This window comes from Festucalex cinctus, chromosome 13 (assembly GCF_051991245.1).
Source record: "Festucalex cinctus isolate MCC-2025b chromosome 13, RoL_Fcin_1.0, whole genome shotgun sequence".
Classification (NCBI taxonomy): Eukaryota; Metazoa; Chordata; class Actinopteri; order Syngnathiformes; family Syngnathidae; genus Festucalex; species Festucalex cinctus.
This window is the reverse complement of record NC_135423.1, coordinates 25,191,952-25,204,875: the sequence shown is the minus strand read 5'-3', so window position 1 is coordinate 25,204,875 and position 12,924 is coordinate 25,191,952. Positions and strand designations below refer to the sequence as shown.

At 42.9% G+C, this 12,924-nt stretch overlaps 1 protein-coding gene across 7 annotated transcripts in view; it reads left to right on the top strand.

The window, feature by feature from the left end:
* Positions 1–9,539, top strand: part of usp2a (ubiquitin specific peptidase 2a) — a 57,075-nt gene extending 47,536 nt beyond the window's left edge. For 5 of the 7 annotated variants that reach the window (XM_077541094.1, XM_077541097.1, XM_077541096.1 and 2 more), the window contains 11 exons: positions 568–618; positions 1,714–1,837; positions 1,945–2,056; positions 2,166–2,276; positions 4,063–4,127; positions 4,210–4,313; positions 4,615–4,695; positions 4,785–4,863; positions 6,568–6,672; positions 6,791–6,911; positions 8,316–9,539. In XM_077541094.1, the coding sequence (XP_077397220.1) occupies positions 568–618; positions 1,714–1,837; positions 1,945–2,056; positions 2,166–2,276; positions 4,063–4,127; positions 4,210–4,313; positions 4,615–4,695; positions 4,785–4,863; positions 6,568–6,672; positions 6,791–6,911; positions 8,316–8,400 (1,038 nt within the window). In that variant the 3' untranslated portion in view covers positions 8,401–9,539. The remainder of the gene's footprint in view (positions 1–567; positions 619–1,713; positions 1,838–1,944; positions 2,057–2,165; positions 2,277–4,062; positions 4,128–4,209; positions 4,314–4,614; positions 4,696–4,784; positions 4,864–6,567; positions 6,673–6,790; positions 6,912–8,315) is intronic. The other 2 variants (XM_077541099.1, XM_077541101.1) reach the window with 1 other exon arrangement.
* Positions 9,540–12,924: the final 3,385 nt, after the last annotated feature.

The window sequence follows — 12,924 nt, the reverse complement described above, 5'->3', positions numbered from 1 at the left end:
GAAAAATGTGCATGAGTCAGGAATACTTGATGGAAATTCCTCAAGGTATTGTGATCTGTGATCGTCTGTTGATGAATAGACCTCTGCGATCCGAGAGGGATAAAATGGACCTGAAAAAGGTTCCATTTCCAGTCATGTTAGCAACTTGTCATTGCCAAACCAAGACAACTTCCAGGCATCCATTTTCTGTACCACGGAGAGATGGAGCCTAGCACTGCAGACTTAAGAGGAATTACAGATGACATCTGGATGAAAGGTGGCCAATCACAAGGGACATATTGAGACCACATCATTAGTTAAATAAAAAAATGTGACTATCCTTGTTGCATTGTGCTTGCATATGTGTTAATTAAATTCATTTATTGATGGTTCTATTTTTATATGTCAAAACAGTTCAAACATGAACGTAAATTATCAATTTTATACAATATTGTGTACAGGTAATTGTTAGTGAAAGCAAATGCATATGTCTGGATTTTCACCTAATGTGTATATTACACAGCCCATTATTTTTGTTCCAAATTGACCCTGTGTGTTTGATCAAAATACTGTGTGTTTGTTTTTCAGAACTCAAAAAGTGCCCAGGGATTGGTGGGACTGAAGAACCTGGGGAACACAGTGAGTACAACTCCCACTTCACTCCAAATCGTTTGACATAGGGTCTGGGAAAGGGAGAAGTTATACAGACGTGCGCTTCTTGCAGTTAGTCAGTGTGTTAAATGTTATCAGTTTGTTGACATCTGCCTCCACCAGAGTGGGGGGTCTTGAAGAGTATCTGCTTGGCAACAGGCTTCGCTAGGGTTCCCAAAATAAATGGGATTTGTGTGTTGTTCTTTGTGTGAGGTTAGCTCTTTGGGCGACTCTGAACTCTGGACCGAGCAGCACTCATTCTCTCTTTCTCTTTGACCAGTTGGAGCTTGCCAAAGTGCACATTGCCTTTGTGCATGTGACCACAGCGGCATTGTATGCTGGAGACAACTACTTCATTTTCCTGAGAAGACTTTAGCTGGAGATATTTATTTGGTGTCATCCGTCACAAAATGTATCAATCTCCATTATGGAGACAAGTGTGTAGTACAGTACAAAGAAACGTGATTGATAAAGCTTATAGATGTCTTCTTAGGGCCCAACATTCCTAATTTGCTTTCACACAAATACAGACACATCCATCCATTTTCTTGACAGCTTATTCCTCATAAGGGTCGCAGGGGCGCTGGAGCCTATCTCAGCTGGCTCTGGGCAGTAGGCAGGGCACACCCTGGACTGGTTGCCAGCCAATCGCAGGGCACACAGAGACGAACAACCATCCACACTCACAAGCACATCTAGAGACAATGTGGTAGGATTCCGCAGTACCTGGAGGAGACCCATGCTGGCACGGAGAGAACATGCAAACTCCACCCAGGAAGGCCGGAACCTGGACTCGAACCCGTGTCCTCAGAACTGGGAGGCGGACATGCTAACCACTAACCCCCTCCGTGCCGCCCTAATACAGACACAATTTCACTTATTTTGAGAAGAAAAAAAACTTGCGACTATGACCATTTATCATTCATCCATGTAAATCCGAATCATGAATTAACAAGATTTTGTGAAAACTATTGATCACAAGCACTGATGAAAACATTGTTGATAGAGGTCAAATTTCCTTAGTTATTATCAAATCAACATGTGATTGTTGAAGAGAATCCAACTGTTTTGGTTTCGTTGCAGTGTTTCATGAATAGTATCCTGCAGTGTCTCAGCAACACACACAGCCTGCGAGACTACTGCCTGCACAACTCGCACCGCAGAGACCTTAACAACAACAGCCGCACCAACACGGCCCTCATGGAAGGTGAAAGAATCTCAAACATCAACTTGTTCACACTCTTAACCTCAGGCTTTGATTTGAATCTCTCTGAGATCGTGCAGTGTATTTCATTATTGTGTCTATGTTGGCAGAGTTTGCCAAGCTGATGCAAACTATGTGGTCGTCAACCAGCAGTGAAGCCGTCAGTCCGTCTGAATTCAAAACCCAGATCCAGCGATACGCTCCCAGATTTGTGGGATACAAGTAAGGCTTTAACATTTTTTCAATATTGTCTTGTTCTTTCCCACAGGCTAGTTTGTCTTATGAGCAGTGAGTCGAGGTTATTGCGCTGAATTATTTGTGTCTTCTCCAGCCAACAGGATGCTCAAGAGTTTCTGCGCTTCCTCCTGGATGGCCTGCACAACGAGGTCAACAGAGTCACAGTCAGGCCAAGAGGCACAGTCGAAGATTTTGATCACCTGCCGTAAGTATTGTGAGAGAAAACACAATGCCTCTCAAATATGATTCAAATTACTGTATTAGACTAGTACAACATAGAACATATTGAGACCTTAACAACTATATATATATATATATATATATATATATCATGTGTTCAGGGATGAATAGTTTCCCTCATGGCAATTTTTTTTTTTTTTTTTTTTTTTTTTGGCTGTAGTAATAAGTAATGCCACAGCTGATGCACATTTTGAATGACAGGATTCCTCCTATTACTTTAAAATATTAAAATATAACATTTATATAATAAAACTACTAGTATCCCAAATGCTATAAAAGGTAATGTCATGTGGCCCCCACATTTAACTCCCCCCGCCACCAACGTCTTATTACAGATGGAAGGATGTAAAATGAAAAGTGCAGTGTGAGAATCCAATGTAAAGAACTGTTAGGGTTTGCATTATTAAAAAATTTGATGCCAACATTTTAAATTTTACTGCAAATGAATATCGGCTTCAAATATCGGTTATCAGCCTCCTTGACTACCGATTATCGGTATCGGCCCTGAAAAAAGCATATCGGTCTATCTCTAATACATATACATGTATATGTGTATATACACACACATATATATATATATATATATATATATATATATATATATATATATATATATATATATATATATATATATATATATATATATATATATATATATATATATATATATAATTTTTTTTTTTTTTTTTTTTTTTTAAACCTGATGTCTTCTTTAAAGCCCTTTAAAAAATAGATTCTAAGTAGGACCATTTGATATTCGATATTATTAATCACATTTTGCAGAGGTGGGCGCTTCCTTCGTGATGTCGGTCCGTCATTGACGGATACCCAATGTTTGGCAAGTGTTTATTACACGAAGCCTCAAATAAATACACGGACTGAGCACAGATGGAAGCAGATTTATGTCTGTCAGTTTGGGTCAGCACAGATGGTCCTTTTCAGTCTATTTGAGGCTTCACGTCATAAGGCAAAAAGCGCAAAACCATTCGCTGAAAGGTGCTCATCCATCAATGGTGGGCCGATGTAATGACACATGTGCCCACCTCTGAAATTTTGTTGATTCATTTATCTGGCAGTCAAGCAATTATTGAACAGTAGAGACCATTTGCATCTTATGGAATAACAGTTCCCTGATTTTAGATCACTTTCTGCTTCTCATACTTTGCAAATTAATTCTACTGTGTCCAACAATAAAAATATGTAATGTACATTATATGCTAATCATTTATTTTCTATTTATTTTTTTCTTCACAGATATCTTAAATAGTGTACCCTCTAAAAATATTGGTACAGCATTATAGCACTTAAGACAATACAGTACAATATGAGGAATCAATTTTAAAATTAGCTGTATTAAAAAAATATAGGGGAAAGGAAATGTAAACATTTGTTAGTTTTTGTGTGTATTTGTAAATCATAAATCAAAAGTGATCAAAATGTGTCATTGAGCAGTAATTTACGGCTGTCTGTTTCCCGGCCTGCGTTAACACTCAGGTCAGATTAATGCCCCAATTCTTTTGGATATTATTATATGTTATCTAACTGCTTGTCTAAGGGTCAGCGTTAATCTGTGCAACTTCCCTCTGCAGTCATCAAAACAATTATTATATAGTTACCCCACACTTCATTCTGTATAGCGTGCGTTTGCATCGTCGTGACTATATAATACTTATAAAACATTGGCTTAAAATATCTTGCAGCATGTCTCTTCAATTATGACATTAAAAGTATGTTGCATTGTCCGTTATCAGGGACGAGGAGAAAGGGAAGAAGATGTGGAGTAAATACCTGGAAAGGGAAGATAGTAAAATCGTTGGTGAGTTGCACTAAGTACGACATCATTTACCGGTAACCACCAATGCAGATGAGGCTGAGGTGTGAAATATTTTGTCTTTTAGACCTGTTTGTTGGGCAGCTCAAGAGCTCTCTGACCTGCAGCCACTGTGGTTTCTGCTCCACTGTCTTTGACCCTTTCTGGGATCTGTCCCTGCCTATTGCCAAGGTTTGGACACTCGATATGCCACACAATGAGTGCGAGGATGTTTTTTTTTTTGTTTTTTTTCTCCCCACACTTGTCATTACATACTCAACTGATCAACTTTACTGCATGAAACCAAACCTCCGACAATATAGCCAACAGGCTAAAAGAAATTGGATGACTGTTTGAATTTGAAAGTCATATATGAGATCTGAAAGCACATCTTAAAATGCAAACTCTTGTTTTCCTCTCTGTATCTGTTTGTGTGTATGCGTGTGCGTGCGCGCATGTGTGTCATAATGTGAACGCATCTGTTTGCGCCCAGAAGGGCTACGGTGAGGTGAGCCTCATGGACTGCATGCGCCTCTTCACCAAGGAAGATGTCCTGGATGGAGACGAGAAGCCAGTACGTTTCATTACACAACAGCGTCTTACACGTTGGCGAACGCGCCTTTCATGACAATACAGTAACATATTGTTTGGTTTTCTCCACAGACGTGCTACAAGTGCAAAGCCAGACGAAGATGCACCAAGAAATTCACAGTCCAGAAGTTTCCCAAGATCTTAGTTCTGCGTATCTTTTCTATTAACGCTTTTTGATTTGACTTGAAGGCTTTGTTGCTATGTTCAAGTATGTACACAATCTAAACATAAGTCATTTAAGAATGTTACTCCAGCAGACTTGTCAAACATTAAGCACTAAGTGCATCAGACTAATCCAATAGCCCCTGTAGCAGGCCCTCAGTGGCTTAAGCCTCAAGGTTTTAGCTTGGACATAACATTCCAATCACACTGGTTATTTTCCGACTTCCAGCAACAACTCCCCATTCATTAAACTTAAAATGATGGAGTGGGCCACAATTTTTCATCAGCGATACTTGGGGGCCCACATAGGATCACACACTTCCTAACCAGATGGACAAAATATATTGCATGTCTTTTTTTTTTTTTCTTAGTGAACTAATCTCCATGACCGCATTTTAATTTATTTCATGCTCAATGCATGTATACAAGACCAAGCCTGGATAGATTGTAACTTTTCAGTGAATTTCATTGCTCTGTGCTTGTTGTGATGCCCGCTGATAATTAGGTCAATCCATTTCATTCAAGGGCAGCATGAAAGTGCTGAACCAATATTAAGAGCATTTTTTTCAGAAAAATCAGTTTTAAAGTGGAAGTCAACCATAAACATTTCTTGACAATAATATATGTGACCTCACTAGTATAAAAATGACATTCTGATTAATAGTACATTTGTCGAATATAAGTTATGCAGCAAAATCCAGCCATTTTATCTATTTCAGGGGACGAACATTTTGCCACTTGCTGTTGACTGAAGATGACATCATAGTTGCTCAGCGTTCAGGAAACGACCAATCACAGCTCACCTGTTTTCTGAAGCCAAGCTGTGATTGGTTGTTACCTGAGACCTGAGCAACTGTGATGTCATTTTCACGCGACAGCAAGTGTCAAAATGGCCGCCTTCTGATATTGATTGATTTTGCTGCTTAACTCATATTCCACTAATGCAATATGAACCAAAATACCGTATTTAGACTAGTTGGGCTGCGTAGAACATTACTGTCAAAAAATAATTATTCGGCCTACTCAAGTTGTAGTGTCGGACAATATTTGACCTAGTGCAAGTGCAACTTAGCAATGTACACCATCAAGTGGTGAAAGATGATATTCCAGTTTACAACATTCGCAGGGAATAGTAAATAGCAAAAATCTGTCTGTGACTGAAGCCCATTGATAAGCATTAGTTGTTTTTTGTGTAAGCCCCAAAAAATATTCAGAAATGCTTATAGACCTCAAATGTGCATTTTGTGAAAAAAGAAATAGGGGATGGGTAGCTTCTGCTAAGACAAAAAAAACACGAATAGGTGAATATGCGGAAGTCGAACCACAAGTATTTATTTAAACGAACCAGTGGGGCCTTCAGAGTGTTGGCGGCCAGTTAGTTGCCCATCATCACTGGATGAAACTTTTCAACCTCTCTCTACACTGAACCAAAGCCCACAATGACACCTACAGGAGAGGATGCAAAATGTGCTGATGTCAATCGAAAGCCAAGTCATTGCTTTTCACTTCGCGTGTCCACAGTTGCTTTCCTCTTTCATGTCTTGGTATCTGACTGCAATCAAATGTTCAAGTCTAATGACTTTCACCAGTGATACCACTAGCTAACAATTGATAGTTAGATAATCTTTTTGCATTGCTGGTTGTAAACGAGTGCAGCAAAAGAAGACATGCTCCTTGACTCCTTGCCATGCAGACCTCAAACGATTCTCAGAAGCAAGAAGAACCAGCAAACTGTCAACTTTTGTCAACTTCCCCATGAAGGATCTTGACTTGCGAGAGTTTGCTTCTGAAAACAGCAGTAAGTTTGCAAAGAAATATCCGACACATCACATAGGCATGTCGACATCCTTGACATTGTTTGTTTGCTTTTTAATGTTGACATGTAAAATCCAAATCCTTTTTCTGTTGTTCTTTAGTAAACGCCGTGTACAACCTGTATGCAGTGTCCAATCACTCAGGCACCACAATGGGGGGTCACTACATAGCCTACTGTCGCAACCCAACATCTGGGGAGTGGTACACCTTCAATGACTCCAGGTATGTTACAACTGTGACCTTGGACTAAAAGGGAGAACTTCATGAAAGTCATATGGTGGCTAGAAGACTGCTTCATTTGCATCCTTTAGTCAATATGCTCCTTGGATATGTTAAGATGGTTTTTGCCCAAGTCTGTTTCCTATTAAGTGACGGTAATGAATGAATGAATCAAGAACCACATTTGACACATTACTGACAAATATTCAAAAGTTGTATGTTAAACAGTTTTATTCACCCAGCACTGATCCTCAAAAAGTTAGTAGAGATGTCGATAATGGAAGTAAAGTACGTAGAAAGGAACAAGCCATTATTAATGTATTGCAATTTATTTATTTAATTTTATTTTTGCACTTCATCCAGTTTTCATGAATTACACATGGGCCACAAACTGCTGTGAATATTAGGCTTACTGTATTTCATTATAACACTTTGATTATGTCACAGCCATTTGCTGCCAGCTTGTGTACGCACTACGCATAATGATGATCAACTGTAATGCTGCTGTAACGAAAATTTCCCTGTATTAATTCAATACTACAGGTACACCACATTTTTACTATTATTTTGCACTTCACGTAGCTTAGTGTTAACATTTATAATGGCTTGATATCCATTACATAAGTTCTTCTTTAGACTAATTACATAATGAATGTGATGGCCAGATATTTACGTGGAGTTGGCAGACTTATTAGTCTGTATTACTAGTAGTGATGTAACGATAATGGCAATATCGTGACAGCGCGATATTAAAACGGCCACGATATTTCGTCGTCGTCATATGATGGTATTAAAAGCAGCACATCTCTTAAAAAGTTGTTTTGATTTAATTTTGTGCAGTTCTAGTACCCTCTGGTGGCCATTTCTTTTTCTTTTCTTTTTTTTTTCTTTTTTTTTTTTAGTGCAGTTTAATTTTCACAAGGCATGTTTTGGCCCTTCTATGTTTAAAATCCACGCTAATGGTCAGATGAAGGGGGACGTAATATGCTTTTGAACCAAGTCAATATGTGGAGGAACTCAATGTGTGCTTACATTAGCAAGTAAGTGCCTCAGAATTTTTATATATATTATATTTATTTTTTGTTATATATATTTATAATATTTTAATATTTCATTGCTGTAATGTACAAAAGCACAATATTGTGTGCGTTTTCTTTAGTATGAGCTCATTATTCTTTACAATAGCGTGACCTTTTTTTGTATCGCCAACCTCCCCACTACATCGTGATAATTATCGTATCGTGACCTTCATATCATGATAATACCATATCGTGATGTTTGTATATCGTTACATCCCTAATCACTAGTGACAATTTATGGATCAAGGTTAGACATTCATTGACAATAATCCACACCAAATGTGTCTGCACACCATGATAAACTCTTGTCACACACTTCCCTCTCCAGAGTAACGCCAATGTCCTCCAGCCAAGTGCGCAGCAGTGACAGCTACGTCTTGTTCTACGAGCTAGCTTCCTCCTCGCGCATGTGAAGCCCGGCGGACGACGGCAGGCCGCAGCGGCACTCTCGACAGACGGTCGGATGGAAAACGAGCGCGGACACGCGCACGAAGGCTCGCCCCCACCAGGATGGAGGCTCCTCGTTTCGGCAGAGACGGCGGGAGGAGGGACACGCACGAACGTGATCACCAGCCCTGCTTTTGCCCTCGTCTGTACTCACCGTTTTCATCCAGGGTAGAGGTGTGTTTGTGTCTAGTATGTGTGATTGTGTGTGTTAGACGGACACAGGGCGATAATCCCATTGACCCGAGGAACCCGTGCACCTCCATCTCCCGCGTTTCTCTATGCACCACCAGCTCAACTCCTGACTGCGCCTTCACTTTTTCTTGGTTGCCTCAAATTGACTTGCAGGTTTGTTTGTTTTTTTTTTGTTTTTTTGTTTTTTGAGTCCTTTCTGTTTTTGAGAATATTTGTTTTTGTCATTCTTATGTTATTTGAGGTTGGAAAATCACTTTCGTAACATCATCGTTGTCACCATTTTGGACTTAAGTTAAACCGTCCTCACTTTGTGACTGTGAAAGGAATGGTGATGATTATGCGATGCATGCAGCCCACCGGCCACCCCCACTGCATCAAAACACTCCTTCATTTTTGTCAGCATCATCTTTTTTTGTTGTTTCTTTTTTTTTTTGCTCAAAACACAGCTGCGAAGCAGTTGGCACTGTGAGCCTTGTATGTCTGATTTGAGCTGTGTTTTTCTCACATGGTTGCTACCAATGTTTGCTAAGTGTTGTGAATGGGCTAGCATCTGATATGGATTTATTAATTTGATAAAAGTAAAGCTTAAGTCCTCATCAGTCCATATGAGGTATTCCTCTCCTGTTTCATGCCATTGAACAACAAGGAAAGAATGTTTAAAGAAGATTAAAAAAAAAAAAATACAAACGATCTGTATATTTTTATATCCTGATGCAATATAGAGAATGTACAATTCAATGGTGCTGAAGCTGACCCATAACTGTTTTCATTTGGTTTGGTTACCAGGTTTCAAGAAAGGAAGAAAAAATATATATATTTATGCTTAAAGGATATTGTAATGAGACTCTTTTTAACAGTGAAAATGAGTAAATATGGTATATAGATATATATGAATAAAATTCCACAAAACTACTGCTTTTGGCGTTTTATTTGTCGTTCAGCCATCTTCATGTTTTACTCAGACGAGAAACTTCTGGCCCACACACTGCAAGCCAGGCCCACTTTATTTTCTAACAATTGGTACACATAATACTTATACCGTAAGTGCTGTGCAGCCTGGCCTACTTCAGACTGCTCCATTATCCAAAGGCCTGTTTTCGCAGCAAGCCCTGGATGCTGAGTGCAGTTCGAGGCCTAGCTCAACGTCAACGTTAGAATCCACCCACATGGATTAGCGACCTCGAACCTAACCCCCAAATCTGCCATTGCCTCGAAGCTGCTTTTTTTTTTTCTTTTTTTTTTTGAAAACAAAACAAAAACACTGTCGGCTTTGTGTGCCATCATTCCTATAACATTGCGCACAGTGTTGTTTGAACACTTTATTGAACAAATACTAATCTCAATCGTCCAGGGAGGCGCTATCTGCTGCATGGTCAGACTGTTTAGTTAGCTCCGCCCACGACTGACTAATGGTTGAGTGTTTGTAATTTTCGATGTTCTATAATGTGTTTAAAAAAATAACGTAACGTCATAAGAAGTTACATCATTAAATCTGCAAATGTTACCAAAAGAAAAATATTTTTCAAACCATTCTGTAAAATCCGTGTGGGCGGAGTCAAATTTAAATCCACCCCGCGTGGCTCCACGCCTTAAATTGCGCTTGCATCCAATCCATCAAGGTACCTTTCTCTCTCTCTGTCTCTCTCTCTCTCTCTATCTCTATCTCTATCTCTATCTCTCTCGCACGCGCACTCTCTCTATCTGTCTATCAATCTATCTCGCTCTCTCTATCTCGCGCTCTCTCCCCCTCTCTCTCTCTCTCTCTCTGTCTCTCTCTCACTGTCTCTCACTGTTTCTCACTCTCACAAACTCACACACAAGGGCCACAATACAGAACTATCAAGAGGAAAATGAGGGCCACCAGACCAAAAACAAAGAGCTAACAGCAAGCATCAAGAAAGCCTGCTCTTCCAGGACCCAGGCAATGCGACGGCACTATTGAATATTGACGTATTGTTTTGAAAATTGCATCCATCCATCCATCCATCTTGTTTTTCCCATGCAAAACACTGGGAAGTATGCATGGTGATTTCTTCACGTTATTCTAAATTTTTAACATCCTGCTTTCATGGGTTACTTAAGTTGAGGGCCCTGAATATATAATCTATATGAAACTTTGTTTTTTTTTTTTAATGGAATTGCAGAAATTATTTAACTTTTTGAGGATATTCCGTGAGCCGGTACCTTAACGTGGTGGAGGGGTTTGCGTGTTCCAATGACCCTAGGAGCTATGTTGTCTGGGGCTTTATGCCCCTGGTAGGGTCACCCATGGCAAACAGGTCCTAGGTGAGGGGCCAGACTAAGAACGGCTCAGAAGACCCCTATGATGACGACGATATTTGGAGAAGCGTTTCCCTCGCCCGGACGCGGGTCACCGGGGCCCCCCCTCTGGAGCCAGGCCTGGAGGCGGGGCTCGCTGGCGAGCGCCTGGTGGCCGGGCCTGCACCCATGGGGCCCGGCCGGGCACAGCCCGAAGAGGCAACGTGGGTCCCCCTTCCCACGGGCTCACCACCGGTGGGAGGGGCCAAAGGGGTCGGGTGCAGTGTAGGCTGGGTGGCGGCCAAGGGAGGAGACCTTGGCGGACCGACCCCCGGCTACAGAAACTGGCTCTTGGGACATGGAATGTCACCTCTCTGGCAGGGAAGGAGCCCGAGCTGGTGTGTGAGGCAGAGAAGTTCCGACTAGACATAGTCGGACTCGCCTCCACACACAGCTTGGGCTCTGGTACCGGTCCTCTTGAGAGGGGTTGGACTCTCTTCCACTCTGGAGTTGCCCATGGTGTGAGGCGCAGAGCAGGTGTGGGCATACTTATTGCCCCCCGGCTCGGCGCCTGTACGTTGGGGTTTACCCCGGTGGACGAGAGGGTTGCTTCCCTCCGCCTTCGGGTGGGGGGACGGGTCCTGACTGTTGTTTGTGCATATGCACCAAACAGCAGTTCAGAGTACCCACCCTTTTTGGAGTCCTTGGAGGGTGTGCTGGAGAGCGCTCCCTCTGGGGACTCCCTCGTCCTGCTGGGGGACTTCAACGCTCACGTGGGGAATGACAGTGAGACCTGGAGGGGCGTGATTGGGAGGAACGGCCCCCCTGATCGGAACCCGAGCGGTGTTCTGTTATTGGACTTCTGTGCTCGTCACGGTTTGTCCATAACGAACACCATGTTCAAGCATAAGGGTGTCCATATGTGCACTTGGCACCAGGACACCCTAGGCCGCAGTTCGATGATCGACTTTGTAGTCGTGTCATCGGATTTGCGGCCGCATGTTTTGGACACTCGGGTGAAGAGAGGGGCGGAGCTGTCAACTGATCACCACCTGGTGGTGTGTTGGCTCCGATGGTGGGGGAAGATGCCGGTCCGACCTGGCAGACCCAAACGTATTGTGAGGGTTTGCTGGGAACGTCTGGCGGAATCCCCTGTCAGAAGGAGTTTCAATGCCCACCTCCGGCAGAGCTTCTCCCTTGTCTCGGGGGAGGCGGGGGACATTGAGTCCGAATGGGCCATGTTCCGCGCCTCCATTGTTGAGGCGGCCGATCGGAGCTGTGGCCGTAAGGTGGTCGGTGCCTGTCGTGGCGGCAATCCTCGAACCCGCTGGTGGACACCAGCGGTAAGGGATGCCGTCAAGCTGAAGAAGGAGTCCTATCGGGCCTTTTTGGCCTGTCGGACTCCGGAGGCAGCTGACAGGTACCGGATGGCCAAGCGGAACGCGGCTTCGGCGGTTGCTGAGGCAAAAACTCGGGCATGGGAGGAATTCGGTGAGGCCATGGAAAACGACTTCCGGACGGCTTCGAGGAAATTCTGGTCCACCATCCGGCGTCTCAGGAGGGGAAAGCATTGCACCGTTAACACTGTTTATAGTGGCGATGGGGTACTGCTGACCTCGACTCGGGACGTCGTGAAGCGGTGGGGGGAATACTTCGAAGACCTCCTCAATTCCACCAACACGTCTCCTTTTGAGGAAGCAGAGTCTGGGGACTCTGGGGTGGGCTCTCCTATCTCTGGGGTCGAAGTCACTGAGGTGGTTGGAAAGCTCCTCGGTGGCAGGGCCCCGGGGGTGGATGAGATCCGCCCGGAGTTCCTAAAGACTCTGGATGTTGTGGGGCTGTCGTGGTTGACACGCCTCTACAACATCGCGTGGACATCGGGGACAGTGCCTCTGGATTGGCAGACCGGGGTGGTGGTCCCCCTTTTTAAGAAGGGGGACCGGAGGGTGTGTTCCAACTACAGAGGGATCACACTCCTCAGCCTCCCTGGTAAGGTCTATTCAGGGGTGCTGGAGAGGAGGGTCCGTCGGGAGGTCGAA